The 16355-nt window shown below is 53.9% G+C and overlaps 1 protein-coding gene across 12 annotated transcripts in view; it reads left to right on the plus strand.

Annotated features, from left to right (window-relative positions):
* Positions 1-16355, plus strand: part of SPTAN1 (spectrin alpha, non-erythrocytic 1) — a 61835-nt gene that overhangs the window by 40497 nt on the left and 4983 nt on the right. For 8 of the 12 annotated variants that reach the window (XM_043566078.1, XM_043566085.1, XM_043566075.1 and 5 more), the window contains 19 exons: positions 309-408; positions 569-766; positions 865-1011; positions 1701-1804; positions 1890-2052; positions 2464-2478; positions 4302-4433; positions 4611-4748; positions 5758-5862; positions 8068-8276; positions 8971-9091; positions 9310-9431; positions 9795-9927; positions 11530-11628; positions 13554-13713; positions 14327-14403; positions 14960-15169; positions 15469-15765; positions 16185-16297. In XM_043566078.1, coding sequence (XP_043422013.1) covers positions 309-408; positions 569-766; positions 865-1011; positions 1701-1804; positions 1890-2052; positions 2464-2478; positions 4302-4433; positions 4611-4748; positions 5758-5862; positions 8068-8276; positions 8971-9091; positions 9310-9431; positions 9795-9927; positions 11530-11628; positions 13554-13713; positions 14327-14403; positions 14960-15169; positions 15469-15765; positions 16185-16297 — 2643 coding nt within the window. The remainder of the gene's footprint in view (positions 1-308; positions 409-568; positions 767-864; positions 1012-1700; positions 1805-1889; positions 2053-2463; positions 2479-4301; positions 4434-4610; positions 4749-5757; positions 5863-8067; positions 8277-8970; positions 9092-9309; positions 9432-9794; positions 9928-11529; positions 11629-13553; positions 13714-14326; positions 14404-14959; positions 15170-15468; positions 15766-16184; positions 16298-16355) is intronic. The other 4 variants (XM_043566076.1, XM_043566082.1, XM_043566084.1 and 1 more) reach the window with 1 other exon arrangement.

Below are 16355 nucleotides of genomic sequence, written 5' to 3' on the forward strand. Positions count from 1 at the left end.
CGTTCATTGTCTTCTGAGGAACGCTTGATTTTTTTTTTTTTTTTTTTGTCTTTCAGTTTTTCTTAATGTCTCAGTAAGACAAACAAGAGGATTTGAAATATGCCCAGAGATGGAGATGAACTAGTTAGCCATTCAGTAGATTGACTAGTTCGTAGATAACTAGTTAGCCCTGAATAATCATTCAGCGGGTTAACTAGTTCACCCTGAATAATGTTCTGAGACCAGAGTGGCGTGGCTCTTTTTTCCTGGGCAGAAAGCCTACTTGCCAGGTAATATAATAGCCATTTCTCTGTGGGTCTGCTTGCCAGGGACCTCATGTCTTGGATCAATGGAATACGAGGGTTGGTGTCCTCAGACGAGCTCGCCAAGGATGTCACCGGAGCTGAAGCCTTGCTGGAGCGACACCAGGTAGGTGGACCTGCCGGCCGAGCAGCAGAAAGGAGGTAGCACTGCGGGGCCAGGAAGACCTTGCCTCTGCCGCCAGCACCACCCTTCACTGTGAGTCGGTGGTTGACACGACGGTGGGCGTCTAGAGCGGGTTATCTAACCCCTTCCCTCCTCTTGGCAGGAGCACCGAACGGAAATTGATGCCAGGGCTGGCACTTTCCAGGCATTTGAGCAGTTTGGGCAGCAGCTGTTGGCTCATGGGCACTATGCCAGCCCAGAGGTCAAGGAGAAACTGGATATTCTCGATCGGGAGCGTGCAGGTCTGGAGAAGGCCTGGGCTCAGCGCAGGATGATGTTGGATCAGTGCCTTGAACTGCAGGTACGTGTGAGGGCCATCACGCCCTGTTTGCCACGGGCTTTCTGGCCGGGGTTTCACTGCCAGAGGCCCCATCTTCCCACCTGCCTCCCCTTCTGTAGCTGTTTCATCGGGACTGCGAGCAAGCTGAGAACTGGATGGCCGCCCGGGAGGCCTTCTTGAATACTGAGGACAAGGGAGACTCACTGGACAGCGTGGAGGCTCTGATCAAAAAACACGAGGACTTCGACAAAGCAATTAACGTGCAGGTGAGGCCTTTGTACCTTCAGGTCTAAATGTAGATTTTTCCAGATGGTCGTCTCTCTTTGTTGGCTTATTTTCCTTTCTGTAATAACAACTAGAATAAAAACTAGTCACTGACTTGGGTGAGTCACAGTTTTGGCCCCTGCCTTAAATTGGAATACTTGATATCGAATATACAAAGGAAGAACCGTCCTCTCTACACCTCCAACAGATACCTGTATGGTCCAGGGAAAAGGACACACAGAAAAATGGTTTTTAAAACTTAGGTATATAAATTCTGGTATTTCTGAGGTTTTAACGGGGATGCCACAGAGAGGAAGTTTATAACGTGTAGTAAGGAAAGAGAATGCGTGAACAGAAACAACTCAGGAAGACAGGAACCTCGATTTATAACTCATCTTGTTGAAATCTGACTCCTTTTTCCCACCAGTTTGATTCTGTGTGTGACATTCTCTGGTGTCATAGCTCCTGTCCCCAGTGTGACCTGGCGTCTTCTTGAGTTAAACTCTACTCTCGTAATGGTCGAAATCAAGCTTTCTTCTGGCCTTTTACTCGCCTTCTAAAGTGTCAGTGTATTCTGATCCTGCCACAGCGAGTTCCCAGTCACCCAAGAGTAACCATTCTCTTTGCAAGACCTGCGGTCCAGTCTGGGCCGTCCCACCCACCTTGACCTCCCGCCTTTGTTTGCCGCCAGGAAGAGAAGATCGCCGCCCTCCAGTCGTTTGCTGACCAGCTCATTGCCGCCGGCCACTATGCCAAGGGCGACATCTCCAGTCGGCGCAACGAGGTTTTGGACAGGTGGGTGTCGCGTGGTGCTGACTGGCCTCCCGGCCTGTCCCATTCTGAGGGAGGTTCACCTTTGGGCTCGGTTTCACTTGGTCAGGTGGCGACGCCTAAAAGCCCAGATGATTGAGAAGAGATCAAAGCTGGGAGAATCGCAGACACTCCAGCAGTTCAGCCGGGACGTGGATGAGATCGAGGCTTGGATCAGCGAGAAATTACAGACCGCGAGTGATGAGTCGTACAAGGACCCCACCAACATCCAGGTGAGCAGGTCCAAACGGCCACTCGTCTCTGCGATGGCCCGCGTCAGTGAGCGGGGTAGGTTTTGTTAGAGAAGGCGTCTTGAAGAGGAGGCTGTGCCTAGAAAACCAGTTCTATGTCTGTGCTGGAGCCGATGAAAATTATTCTAAGAAGCTGAACCAGTGGAAGAGGGTCACCAGACTCTCAGACGTGAGAAAGGGCTTTCCTCATGTTTCCCCATGGAAGCCTATCAGCTCTGAAGGCTCTGAAGCCCCGTGTCAGCTCTGAAAAGTCTGCTGGGTCCCCTCTTGTTTGCCCCAAAGGCTGAGCTTTCCCAGGGGAAGAGTGACAGCAAAATGAGCTGCTGTTTAAGGGCTGAGATGTGCGTTCACCTCAGTATACTGAACTCTTGTTGTTTTAATCTATTTTTGTAGCTTTCCAAGCTGCTGGTAAGTTTTTAATTTTTTAAAAGAGTTTTAGTTAAATGCGCTCCAGTGTTTGTGTCCTTCTGCGTAGATCCTTGTTGTGGCCACACGCAGTCACTCGTGTCTCCTCACCCATGCTTCTCATTTCTAATGATCCATCACACTCCATCAGGTGTCCCTGTGGGATGTGGCTTTCTCTGTCCTAATGAGCCTGCAGCCCTGCGCCCCCTTCCCTCTCCCCATGTGTCACTTAGGCACATTCTGTGCAATGTTTGATTTGGGGGCAGTAGTTAACCGCTATCTTTCCAGAGGCACTTCTTTAAAAAAAAATAATAATAATCAGCTTTGTCTGTGTAGACTCGTGCTCACGGTTCTTGGAGGCCGAGAGCATGGAGTCTGTAGCGCAGTGTGTTTTCTGATGCACCCAAGCTGCCATCCACAGGTGCTGGTCCCTGGAGAGGGACAGTTAAAGAGCCACATAGAAGCAGATGATCTGCTTCCAAATCTAACAGGGACCAGGGGTGAGAGGTTAAGGAAGAAGGGGGACATGATTACTCAGGGGGTTAGTGAAGGGGATTTTTCAGTCCAAATGTAGCTCAGATGTCTCTGTGAACAGATGGAAGCAATGAAGAAACAGAATAGGTGCGGTTTGAGGAGTGATGGGAGCGAGAAACAGAGGAGGGGAATTGGACTGAGGTCAGGAGGGATTGGACCCTTCTCGGTCTCAGCCGGGGCTCAGGCACCGGAGTCCGTGAAGGAGCCACCTCGACATTAGCGCCGCGTTGCGCCAGCCCGGCGGCTCCACCCTTTGACAGTTCCTGCCCCTGAAATGAAACATTTGATGCAGAATCCTTCCCCGACCGTGCTGTTTTTTGTGTTTTAGTTTTTTCCCCCAAATAATACCTTCCCCTGGACCCTCCCTTTCTCACCCAGAATTGTGCCACAGCTGTGTCCTTGCACTGTTCCTTGTGGTGTTTCCTAGACCTTCTGTTTCTTTGTGGATTTTTTTTTAAGTTTGCTTATTTATTTTGAGAGGGTGGGGAGTGGCAGAGAGAGAAGAGAGACAGAATCCTGACCTAGGGCTCCGACTCACAGACCGTGAGATCGTGACCTGAGCCGAGATCTAGAGTCAGACGCTTAACCAACTGAGCCACCCAGGCGCCCCTCTCTGTGCATTCTTAATAATCCCTTCCAGCCCCAGCATCAGGAGCCCGTCATTCTCCCGGCCCTCTCTTTTCCTAGCAAAAATAAATTGCTAGCTACTGTCAAGCTTGGATGTTGACTGTATTCACAAGTTTTGATTAATGTCAGCTACCTCATGAGAAGGCAGCAAAGCCACAGCCTACAGCAGCTATGGATTCTTCTCTGTCAGTGGAGGGTCAGCCTGACCGTCTAGAGTGATCTCGGCCTTGCAGGAGGAGCAGGCCAGATGTGTGTTATCTGTTAGATGCTCTGTGTGCTAAGGAGAAGGCCGTGGAGAGAAATTGATGTCCGAGTAAATGAAACGTTGCAATTGCCTGTTGCTGATTTATACAGAATGTTCAAAAGTATATAATTCTAGGACTTCGCTCCCAGATAGCCAGTCCAGCTGGTTTAAGAACTGACTCAATTCACCTACTCCTGAGCGGGTTCATTTCTTCTCCTGGTGCAGACCTTCTGCCAAACTCCCAACACTGAGCCCTAAAATACGTCCAAAATTTGGTGTCTGCCGTCACTAAAAGACGTCATTTGCCCCCAGTTCTTTCAGCTTTCTACCACTTTCCCTTCTTCCTGACAATCCCTCATCCCTGAAAAAGAAGTGACCGAGCAGGACCTGGTTTTGAAAGGCGGTCTTTCTGGTGTTTCAGAGCAAGCACCAGAAGCACCAGGCCTTCGAGGCAGAGCTACACGCCAACGCCGACCGGATCCGCGGTGTCATCGACACGGGCAACTCCCTCATCGAGCGTGGGGCCTGTGCTGGCAGCGAGGATGCTGTCAAGGTATGGTGGGTGTGACGATGACTTTGAAACACAGTCTTAAGTGCGTAAACTGAGTTGTGCGCGTTACAGGTGGGGAACGTTGGGAGAATGGTGCCCTCTCTGCCAGTCACTCGGCTTTAGGAGAGGGTGCTGCTCTCCGTGGCTTAGCATCTCCCATGGCTCCTTTCTCTTCCCCAGGCCCGTCTGGCGGCCTTAGCAGACCAGTGGCAGTTCCTGGTGCAGAAGTCAGCTGAAAAGAGCCAGAAACTGAAAGAGGCCAACAAGCAGCAGAACTTCAACACCGGAATCAAGGACTTTGACTTCTGGCTGTCCGAGGTAATGGCAGGTTTTCCTTCCCACCATTGGAGGATTTCTGGTCGTTTGGGATGACGGGCCAGTCAGTAAGCCCCAGACCGTGAAAGGGCAGGGCTCCCCTGGTGCCCCTTTTCACAGAAATCTTCATTATCAGATAAGGGGTGTGTGTTTTAGGGGATTTATTAGCAGAGAGAATGAAGGCGACAAGAAGAGCTTGTGTGTGGTGGGAACTGGGCTGTAGCTCACTCCTCTCTGTAGGGAAGGCAGAGAGACAGTGATGATGGGGCCTGTGTGGCTGGCAGCCCTGATGAGTCTGTGCCCGGATAGAAACCAAAGTAGCAGTTAGGTCAGGAGGCCAGAGTTGGTAGAAAATTCGGGAAGTAAGGGAAGCGTAAAGAAATCAAAATTTTTAGAGACCGCTAGTAACATCTGTCTCTCATCTGTATGTATTTCCGTGAACGTTAGCGTAGCTGTATTTTTATATATAGTTGAGCTCACGACGTCGTTTCTTGTTAGTACGTGTTGGGCGTGCTCTTCTAAGTCACTGCAAAGTCTTCTTCAACGTTGGAATAACTGCATGAGTCCATCACAGCTGTGCCGTGGTTTTATCGTTCCCACGCTGTTGGACACTCGGGTGTTCCCGGCTTTGTGGTGGGACATCTGCACTGAACGCCTTTGTACATTAATCTTTGTCCCTCCTGCCGGTTCTTCCCTCGGGGAGGTTCCTCGAGGTGGGATTGCTGTTCACTTGGCCCCTGTGCCTCGGTGAAGGCTCCATGACCCTACAGCTGTAGTATTTCAAGTCCTAGGCTCTCGAATCTGCATTTGATTGACGGGGGGAGAAGGACTCAGGCCGCACGGGCCGGTACAAGCAGAGTCGCTGTAACAGCAGTAACCTGTGATTGACACATTTGCAGCTGTCCAGAGACGTGGCCGAACAGCCGGGCGTCCTGGGTTTTCCGGAACACTCAACGCATCATATAGTGCTGAGCACCACACGGTAGCCCCCACTTTTGTGTTTCACCCCCAGGTGGAGGCCCTTCTGGCATCTGAGGATTACGGCAAAGACCTGGCCTCTGTGAACAACTTGCTGAAGAAGCACCAGCTGCTGGAGGCTGACATATCTGCCCATGAGGTGACTAGAGGGGGCGGTGGCACCCTATCGGGGACACAGCTGTGCTGGAACTGGCACACTGGGGGAAGGAGTGTGACGTCTGGCAGCTGAAGCCTCAATCTCAAGCGTGTGGCCTCAGGGCCATTTTACGCCCAGCACTATGATTGAAGGTGTCCTGGGAAGTTTATGTGGGTTTTGTCTGTCCATATTTGTTGTTATTAATCACGTTTTAAAAGTTACATAAAAAAAAAACAAAAAAAACAGTCTCAAGGGCTTTTTGCCATCCTCAAAATGACAAAATCAGAAATGGAGAACAGAGCAGCAGTCTCCAGGAGTTAGGCACAGGGGTGGGGTGCAGCAAACGAGGAAGGGACAGAGAAGTTCCTTTGTGCTCACGGAACAATGTCTCTTGCTTTGGGTTACGTGAATCTGCACGTAGGGTCCAATTACGTGGAAGGTACTTGCACTCCCAGAGACACGCGTGGACGCTTACGAAGTTGGCGAACTCTGACGAAGGCCCGTGGACGGCACCAGGGTCACGTCCCAGCTCTGCTAGCGCACCGTGGTCGCTGCTACCGTGGGGAGAAGCTGGATGAGGGACAGACAGAAGTTGTACTGCTTTATCACTTCTCGGCCCTTTGGCTGAGATCAGGTGGAGAAGTTGTACTGCTTTTACAGCTTCTTGTGTGTCTGTAATTATTTCAAAATGAAAAAGAATAAAACTGAGAACGAGTTTATTTACCTAAAGTAATAATGAGCTCAGGAAAAATTAACACGAATAACATTCTTAAAAAAATTTTTTTTTAATATTTACTTATTTTTGAGACAGAGAAAGAGCATGAACAGGGGAGGGTCAGAGAGAGAGAGAGACACACACACAGAATCTGAAGCAGGCTCCAGGCTCCAAGCTGTCAACACAGAGCCCGACGTGGGGCTCGAACTCACAAGACTGTGAGATCATGACCTGAGCTGAAGTCAGATGCTTAACCGACTGAGCCACCCAGGCGCCCCTAACATGAGTAACATGCTTTATGGATGATAATTATATTTTTCAAAACCAAAAAAACAGAAGAGGGGCACTGGCCTTATTTTTGCAAATCTCTTTAATGTCCGGCTTAATGGAGTACAGCTGGATTCTTGTAGCTGCTTCTGAATTCAGTTTATGGGAGTGTGTCAGACACGGGGCAAACACAGCGTCCCACAGGGAGTTAGGGAAGGGAACGGTGTTTTAATCCAGGTGATGACAGATACTCTAACACCAAACTCCGTACATGCTAGTTGTGTAAAGGTGAGTTGCAAAGTGGACTCTGAAACTCTATCAATCAGTGTTTCATACCATTTAATATTAAAATCCATGGGTCCATCTTGGACTTAGAAAGGTTTTTTTTTTTTTTGGTTTTTGCTTTTGTTGTTGTTGTTGTTTTTTACCCATGTGTGATGTTACAAAATCGTTTGGAAAACATTCTGAGTTATGCAGGACTTCTAAACGCTGGCACATTTTTTTATGTGATATCACATGTGCCGTCTGCTAACATCAAAGCCAGTCTCAACGGGAAAATCTTCACAGATCGAGCAGCTGTCGAGCTTGTGGAGGTGAACGTGCAACTACTGGAATCCTCATTTTCACATGAAAGTTCGGGTTTATCAGTCACAGCAAACTCCGTCTTCCCGAAAGTGACAGTGTTTGCTTTGTCCTCGACAAGTATTTGTCAGATACCGACGTCTGGATGATCGTGGTTTGCTGGTCATCGTTCTTTTGCATGAAAATGACAGCCTGTGAAAGAGCAGCTAGTTGGGCTCCCGACACGTGCTCCTTTGCAGGACGGTCCTCGAGCCGGAGTACGTGGCAGAAGTATTTGGTCACACAGGACGTTAAAAGTGGCCTGTACTCCAAGATGGATATTTAATGACACTAACAACTTCTGCTTTTACAAGGATGCCCCTAAGGGAAAGCGCGTGCCCAGGAAGGATGGGATTCCTGCTGGTACGGCCTTGAGCCGAGGCGTCTGCACTGCCCCCCCCCCCCACCGTTGTATCGTGGTGCAAACATCCACGCAGCGAAAGGGGCGCATAAATGTCTTTGTGTCATTAGAAAAGTAGTTTTGATCCCTTAGAGCCCCAGGGCCCCACGTGTTGCACTTTGGCATCGTCGGTACTGCACAACCTGTGAAGATGGTCACGGGAAACCCAGGTTTCTCACCCCTCCTGCTGTGTCCCCTGCCCCAGGATCGCCTGAAGGACCTGAACAGCCAAGCAGACAGCCTGATGACCAGCAGCGCCTTCGACACGTCCCAAGTGAAGGACAAGCGGGACACCATCAACGGTCGTTTCCAGAAGATCAAGAGCATGGCGGCCTCCCGGCGAGCGAAGCTGAATGAATCCCATCGCCTGCACCAGTTCTTCCGGGACATGGATGATGAGGAGTCCTGGATCAAGTACGTGTCCCTGGGGCTTCCCATTCTGAGTCCTCCGGGACGCCCGCTGAGCCTCGGGTGGCGGGCACTGGGAGCCACAGGCGGGGCGGGTGTCCGGACCGCCTGGCCGCGAGGTCTCACCCTCTCCGGGGAAGTGGGGCAGAACGTGCCGGGCCTCTCCTGGCACCCAGGTGTGCTGTGACAGGGTCATCGATGGCCTCTGGGTGGTGGCAGCACCTCACAGCTGCGCTGGGATCCCTGGGGAACTTGGCCACTGCCCCTCCGGAGACGACAGCCTGATCGCCCAGCAGGATCAGTCCTTGAAGGAAGGATTTTGTTTGTCATTCCTACCCTGTCACAAAGTTGCTGTAGCTTTATGTAAACACACCGTTATTTAAGGACAAAATCCTGTCTCCTGTTCCTCGCTTCCTTAAAACATTCCATCCGTATCTGTATGTATATTTCTACGTGTGATGTGTGCACACTTGGTGAAGTAGGATTGACAGGGCGACACCGGGTAGGTGCTCCTAGATACATACGTGGACACTCCTCGTTTGGGAAATAGAGGCTTTTGTCTCCCAGGACACTGGCAAGGATTTTTGTGGAGAGAGGGGTAAATGTAGGCAGAGGACATCGTAGCGTATGTAGGTTCACAGCTCGCGACCGACCTGTCCAGCTGAAGACAGGGAGGTGCAGAGTGCCTGTTTGTGTCCAGGGAGAAGAAGCTGCTGGTGAGCTCCGAGGACTACGGCCGGGACCTAACAGGCGTCCAGAACCTGAGGAAGAAGCACAAGCGGCTGGAGGCAGAACTGGCTGCACACGAGCCTGCGATTCAGGTGAGGGACCTCTTCCGGCCGAGACGGTGGCGGGGACTACATGGGCCCTGGGGATGTGCAGAGAAATCTTTTGCTCTCGTTCATTTCACTGAGGCCTACGGTGTTTATGACCCCTCGTTCCAAACCTGGAAGAAAGTTGCGGATGCGATGCTGAGGTTTTTCCTGGATGCGTCTAGAAGCAGATGATAGCTGTTGATCTAATCCTTCTCGCCCTTCAGGGTGTCCTGGACACTGGGAAGAAGCTGTCTGATGACAACACCATCGGGAAGGAGGAGATTCAGCAGCGTCTGGCCCAGTTCGTGGAGCACTGGAAGGAGCTGAAGCAGCTGGCGGCAGCCAGGTCAGCGGCCAGAGGAAGGCGCGCGTGTCCCGCATGTGGGTGCAGCGTGCAAGGCCGGGCTCAGAGCTTCTGGGCCCTCCTGCCACCGCCTGGACCTTTTTCTTGGGTGTGCAAGTACCACAGCTGGCTCATTCAGAGCCCCTTCCGACAGGCCCATGCTCAGCTCGTCCCACGATGTGGATCTGAACCCAGCACGTGGTTCCCAAATTTCACGTTTGAACAACACTATCTCTGCTGCATGTTACGCAGAGGGCCTGACGGAACCATTTATGTCCTGCACGTGTGACTATTTGTAAGCAGATGTTAGCTATCAGAATTGAAGTTAGTGGCAATGGCTGATTGTTTTCCATTTCCTGTAATCAGAGGCCAGCGGCTGGAGGAGTCCTTGGAGTATCAGCAGTTTGTAGCCAACGTGGAGGAGGAAGAAGCCTGGATCAATGAGAAAATGACCCTGGTAGCCAGTGAGGATTACGGAGACACTCTTGCTGCGATCCAGGTCAGAGAAGCTGGCGCCTGCTGCTTTGTTCAGTGGCTGTGTTCACGCCGGGAGAGCGCTCGGCCAGCAGTCACGGTCTCGCTGGTTGGTTTCAGTCCTCCCACCTCATGCGAGAGACCCCGCCCCTCTGGCCAAATTTGCCCTGGCCGCCAGCCCTGGTGACCAGAGCCCCATGGTCGCTCAGGGGGCCCCGTTTCCACGGGTTATTGGTGCCCATTGGTCCCCTGGGGCCCTCAGCTTGGGGCGTACAGCAGCAGGAATCTATGGGCCTGTGGTTCTGGAGGCTGGAAGGCTGAAATCAAGGTGCATCAGAACCTCATTCTCTGAAACTTTTAGGGGAGGCCCATTCCTGCCTCTTCTAGCTTCTCCCTGGCATTCCTGGCTGGCTCGTGGCAGTAGAATTGCAATCTGCTTGTTCTATGTGGCTCTTCCTTCTGTGTCTGTCTTCCCATGGCTTTCTCTCCGGCTGTGTCTGTGCCCAAATTTCCCTCTTCAATGACACAAATCCTGCTAGATTAGGTCCCGCCCCAGTGACCTCATGTGAACTTGGTTATACCTGCATCTGCAGAGACCTCAGTTCCACGTTCATAGGTGCCAGGGATTAGGACGCCCTTGTTTTCAGGGGACACACGAGCCCACACCCTGAGCACACGGGTGGCTGTGGCCGTGTCACAGTCATACAGGCAGCAGCGGCTTGTTATCCGTGGTTGTACCACTTTCGAGTGGAGCCCCTCACACAGCCCCAAGGCGGGGGCTGTGGGCCAAGGAACCACGACAGTGTCCCTGGCGGCTGGCACATCTCTGTTCCCTTCCTTTCGCCTCCCTCCGGCTGCCTTGTCCAGCTGCCATAGGCAGCATTCAAAGTGGCAGAGGTGGAAGCTTCGAGGCTTAGCCCCAGGCATCACATGACACCATCCACGCCACATGGTGGCAAGCAGGCCAGGGCCACGGGCTGGATAAACTCCTCCCCTCTTGCTGGGAGGAGCCACACGTTCTGGTCGGAAGTTCCCGGATCTGGGCCACCAGCCGTGGAGACAGAGTTTGCGTTCCCAAGAGTCTGGGTAGCCCCCGAGCCACGTTCTCAGAGGGGGCGTCCTATTCGGGTGGTTTAGACGGAGGAAAGGGTTTGTCTGTCTTCTGCACGGTCCCGGCCCGTGCAGAGGCCCTGTCTCCGCCCCTTCACTTGTACCGAGGGAGGGAGACTTGGAAGGTCGCTTAGGAGCTGAACCCAGGGGAAACCTTAGCCTGAGAGTCCCCATTTGGTTGGGTGTGTCTTAAGCTTGTGTTGGGTTTAGTGCTTTCTGTGTGGTCCTGTAAGGGGAAGAGGGATGCTGTAGTGGTTGATTAGCAGGAGTTAACCCCTTCAGTAAGGCCTTCCCTGACGTCCCTTCTCAAGCTCGGCCTGCGCTGCCAGTTACTTGCCACATCATGGTTTTACCACCTTCATAATTACCTGTTAACATCGGTCCCTGTTTCCTCAGCCTCCAGCTGGACTGGGACGCATGTGAGGTCAGGTGGCTTACAGCTCTGTGCTCTGTGTCCCCTGCCCGGTACTGGCACATGCCAGGCCCTCAGCAGCTGGCCTTTCTGCTTCCACTCCAGGGCTTACTAAAGAAACACGAAGCTTTTGAGACAGACTTCACTGTGCACAAGGACCGTGTGAATGACGTCTGCAGTAACGGACAAGACCTCGTTAAGAAGGTGAGCCTGGCCTGCCTGTAAAATGTTCATTTTCCACACGAGGGATGCATGCCCGCACAAAGTCCATCTGCTGGAATATTCCCGAAGAAAGGTTTTTGCATAGAGACTGGTAGCAATTCCATTCCCGTATTCCATAAAGAAGAGAAGGGTTATATGATTGGTCGGGTGTTCTCCCCCTTTCCGAAGCCAGTTGGTAAAGTTACTCTACAGCACTTACATTCCCTGCCTTTGTTAAGCAGAGAAGCATCCCTGATGGTCTTTCTGCGACATTGGCATTCCCACGTAGCGGCTCTCTTAGTTTTTCTTGGGAGGTACAAGCTCTTCACAGAAGTACTAGAAAATGCAAGAAAAATAAAGCCACCAGAAGGATCGATCACCAGCGAGGTCTGCATGCCTCACCTCCCTGACTCCTCCACACGTACAGCCTCCCCCGGATAGGATAGGTCCAGTTCTGTCGATGTACGTCGCACTGCGAAGCCTGGCTGCGTCCAGGATGTTTTAGAAACAAATGTGTTAAAATCACGAGGTTTATTTCGGCCCGGCAGCCCTTGAGGGAGGGCAGACGGGAGGGGTCTTGGGCTTTCTCACCAGCAGTGAAGGCAGGTCACTTGCGTATTGGTGCTCCAGACTAGGCGCGGTGCTGCCATTGGTCGCGACTTGGTGACGCGATCACTTCGGTGCGGTGACAGATGTTCAGTACCTTTTAACAGCTGTAGCTTCCTGTTGCAAACGCAACAAGTAGATAAGATTTCTCGTCACGGGATTTGCTCCAAGCCTGGGGTTGAGACTAGGGATCCGGTCCGTAGGAGGTAGCAGCGTGTTCAAGTCCGAGCTTGCTGCAGAGCTTTTCTCCCTTGCGCTTATGAGCCAGTAAACTAACAGGAAAGCTGATTTCAGAAACATACCTCGTATGAACAGAGATGAGACCTGCAGACGACCTCCACGCGCACGCAGCCCTGCTGCGTGTTCTCTGTTCTTGTGGCCTGGGCCGTGACTGCGAATATTCTGCAGCCTTCCAGCGGAGCCCGGTGCTTCGCTGTCAGCAACAGTCTTTGTTTCCTCCCTGAGTTTCTCTCTACGTTTTATGCTGACTTGTGTATGGTTTCAAATGCAGTTTATCCAAGACTGAATCTGAGTGTTTGGGGCCCAAGAATTGTCAGTGTCCGCTTTTTCTGAACTGTTGGGTTTTTTTATTTGTTTTTTAATATTAATTTTTAAGAGAGAAAGAGAGAGAGTGTGCAGGCAAGGGAGGGGCAGAGAGAGAGGAAGACACAGAACCCGAAGCAGGCTCCAGGCTCCGAGCCGTCAGCACAGAGCCCGACGCGGGACTTGATCTCATGAACTGTGAGATCATGACCCGAGCTGGAGTCCCATGCTGAACCGACGGGGCCCCCCGGGCGCCCCTCTGAACGTTGTTTTTGTTGCATGTGTGTAGTAGCCGTTTTTTTGGATGTGTAGTAAGTTGGAAGTATCTGTGCTTTTTCTCCATTTTTGCTATCAAGAATGCTAATGAGGGGTTCCCTCGTTAGGGGGTGGCTCAGTCGGTTGAGCATTCAACCCTTGGTCTCAGCTTAGGTCTTGATCTCAAGGTCACGAGTTCAGGCTTTGCACTGGGTGTGTGAAGCCTTACTTAAAAAAAAAAACCAAACTAACAAATACATCATTGTGACATTTCGGCACGTTCCTCAGTGTTTCTTCAGAACTCCTTCCTGTGAGTGGAATTGCCAGCATTCCCCTTTCAAGGCTTTTACTCCGTGTTGCCCGTGGAGAAGCCTGCCCTGCCGTACCTCCCCCCGGAGGAGGGCAGCGGGGCGCACGGCCCGCCTCACCGGCCCGGAGGGCCTTCGCGGGCAGGGAGGGTACGGGTGTGGTGGCTGCGGCCGGGGGTGAGGCCGACCAGGCTCTGCCTTCTCTCCGTGGCCTAGAACAATCACCATGAGGAGAACATCTCTTCAAAGATGAAGGGCTTGAACGGGAAGGTGTCAGACTTGGAGAAAGCCGCTGCCCAGAGGAAGGCAAAGCTTGATGAGAACTCGGCCTTCCTTCAGTTCAACTGGAAGGCTGACGTGGTGGAGTCCTGGATCGGTGAGTGAGCGCTGGCCCATCCAGCCTGGCCCCAAGTTTCTCGTCCTCCCCGGCCAGGAGGATTGTTGCAGGGCCGTAGCTCATCTGTTTCCTCAGCAGTTGGTTTTCTTCTCCAGAGAAGAAACGGATCTATTGCAGGGGTGTCTGAGGAGACACCGTGTCCTGAGGCCTAGGGCGGGGGCCGTGGGTCAGCACAAGGGTTAATAAAGCAAAAACCCTTAGCCCAGGAGGGAGTGACAGGCATCACAGCACAAACAAAATGGCATGGCAGCGGACACACAGCTGTGCTGTCCCCTAGCTGCCCGGGCCCAGGGTGCAGTCCGGCTCCTGGGCGAGAGGGGACCAGACTCTGGGACCTGTGTGACCCTGGTGGTTGCTGTCACTTAAGCGACAATTGAACCACAATCCAGGATGAGCTGGAAGGACCTCGTCCCGGCCCGGCTAGAGAACGGGCCTGGCTGCAGGCAGGTGGGAACCGGCTGACATGGGGTCAGAGACCGCTGTTAGCGTTACTGGGATTTAAACATCCACAGGGTGACAGCGGGCCTCAGTTTTCTTAATTCACCTCACTGTACCAAGAAGGCTGGCCTATTTCTCGTTTTTGGTTTCTCAGGTGAGAAGGAGAACAGCCTGAAGACGGACGATTATGGCCGCGACCTGTCTTCCGTGCAGACCCTCCTTACCAAACAGGTCAGTCTTGGCCCGTTTGTTGCCCGACCGAAATGTGTGCAGATAGCGCGTCCTTGCAGGCGGCTGGTGCTCTGCAGCTCTCGCTGAGAAACCCCCTGGGGCTCAGCAGTGAGCAGGGTGCGGTTCTGGTCCTCGGGGAGCTTCCAGACCAGGCATCCGTGCTCCGGCCCGACGGCAGGGTGTGCTGTGGACTTAACACCCCAGCGGTGTCTGACTCGGGTGCCAGAAAGCCAGGGCTGATGGGGAAGGTCTTCCCAGAGGGGAGCGGCTCAGCTGGGTCACCAAGGGTAAACTGCAGGCAGTCAGGTGGGGAGGCAGGCGCGCGTTCCGGGCGGGGGTAGTGGGGCGAGCGGGGCACGTAGAGGGAGCCCCACACCTCAATCTGCCTGTGGGGCAGGAGGCTGTCAGGAGAAGGTGGGGACTCTGGGCCGACAGTCTGGCTTGGGCGGCTGGCCAGACAGGCTCTGGTGCCGTTGCGCTGAGGCCCCCAGAAAGGGCGGGTTCCAGCGTCCCTGCCAACCCTACAGATTGGCTTACCGTTAGCTCCTCGTTCCAGGAAACCTTTGACGCCGGCCTGCAGGCCTTCCAGCAAGAGGGCATCGCCAACATCACTGCCCTCAAAGATCAGCTGCTGGCCGCCAAGCACATTCAGTCAAAGGCCATCGAGGCCCGGCACGCCTCCCTTATGAAGAGATGGAGCCAGCTTCTGGCCAACTCGGCCACCCGGAAGAAGAAGCTGCTGGAGGCGCAGGGTCACTTCCGCAAGGTAAGCTGCGGGGCCCCTGCGGAGCCCAGCCGGCCCGGCGCGCAGGGCAAGCCCGCCGGCCGCACAGACGTTCTGCGTGCGGCCTGGGGTCGGCTTGAACCTAGCAGAAGGGGACCTTTGCCTCCGCGGCTGCTGCTCATTCACGTGCAGTGAGGGGAGGAAGTCGGAGGCCTTTGGAGAAGCGGGGGCACCGGCTCCACCCGGACGGCCCAGAAGCACACCTGCCTTTCCCAGCCTCCGGCCCCAGCGTGGCGCGTGCAGCCTCGAGGCCGTGCTGAGCTGGGCTGCTCTGCTCCCAGGTGGAAGACCTCTTCCTGACCTTCGCCAAAAAGGCATCTGCCTTCAACAGCTGGTTTGAAAACGCCGAGGAGGATCTGACCGACCCCGTGCGCTGCAACTCCCTGGAGGAGATCAGAGCCTTGCGGGAGGCCCACGACGCCTTCCGCTCATCCCTCAGCTCTGCGCAGGCCGACTTCAGCCAGCTGGCCGAGCTGGACCGCCAGATCAAGAGCTTCCGCGTGGCCTCCAACCCCTACACGTGGTTCACCATGGAGGCCCTGGAGGAGACGTGGAGGAACCTGCAGAAGATCATCAAGGTGCCGCTGCCGCCCCGCCCAGAGCCGTCAGCCCGAGCTCGGGGGCTTGTGGGGGCTGGCGGGTCGGTCTCACTTCCAGAAGCCGGAGCAGGTGCTGGCCAGCAGCCCATGCGAGGCCGACCGTCAGTGCCTTCCCCTCACCTCTTGCTGGAGTTCGTGGGGGCGGCGGGGGGTGGTTTCCGAGGAGCCAGGGAACCGAGGGTTCTGAGCTCCCTAGATGTCCGCCAGCTTCCCTCTTTGGGTTGAGGTCAACTTCCAGTCCTCCCTACCTCCCAGCGCAATGGTCTCTGGTCATACTCGGCTTCAGAAAACTGAAATTCTGAGGCCTCTGGCCCGTCTCGAGGGCACCCCACCCCTCCCCGGAGCTAGTCCCGGAAGGAGGGCACCGGTGACACGGCGTCCCCTCCGCTTGGGCCTAGGAGCGGGAGCTGGAGCTGCAGAAGGAGCAGCGCCGGCAGGAGGAGAACGACAAGCTGCGGCAGGAGTTCGCCCAGCACGCCAACGCATTCCACCAGTGGATCCAGGAGACCAGGTGCCGTCGCCCCTGCTCCCCGTCCCCATCCCCCGCTCCAGGGGAGGGCACGCTGTGG

This window comes from Prionailurus bengalensis, chromosome D4 (assembly GCF_016509475.1).
Source record: "Prionailurus bengalensis isolate Pbe53 chromosome D4, Fcat_Pben_1.1_paternal_pri, whole genome shotgun sequence".
In the NCBI taxonomy this organism is placed as follows: domain Eukaryota; kingdom Metazoa; phylum Chordata; class Mammalia; order Carnivora; family Felidae; genus Prionailurus; species Prionailurus bengalensis.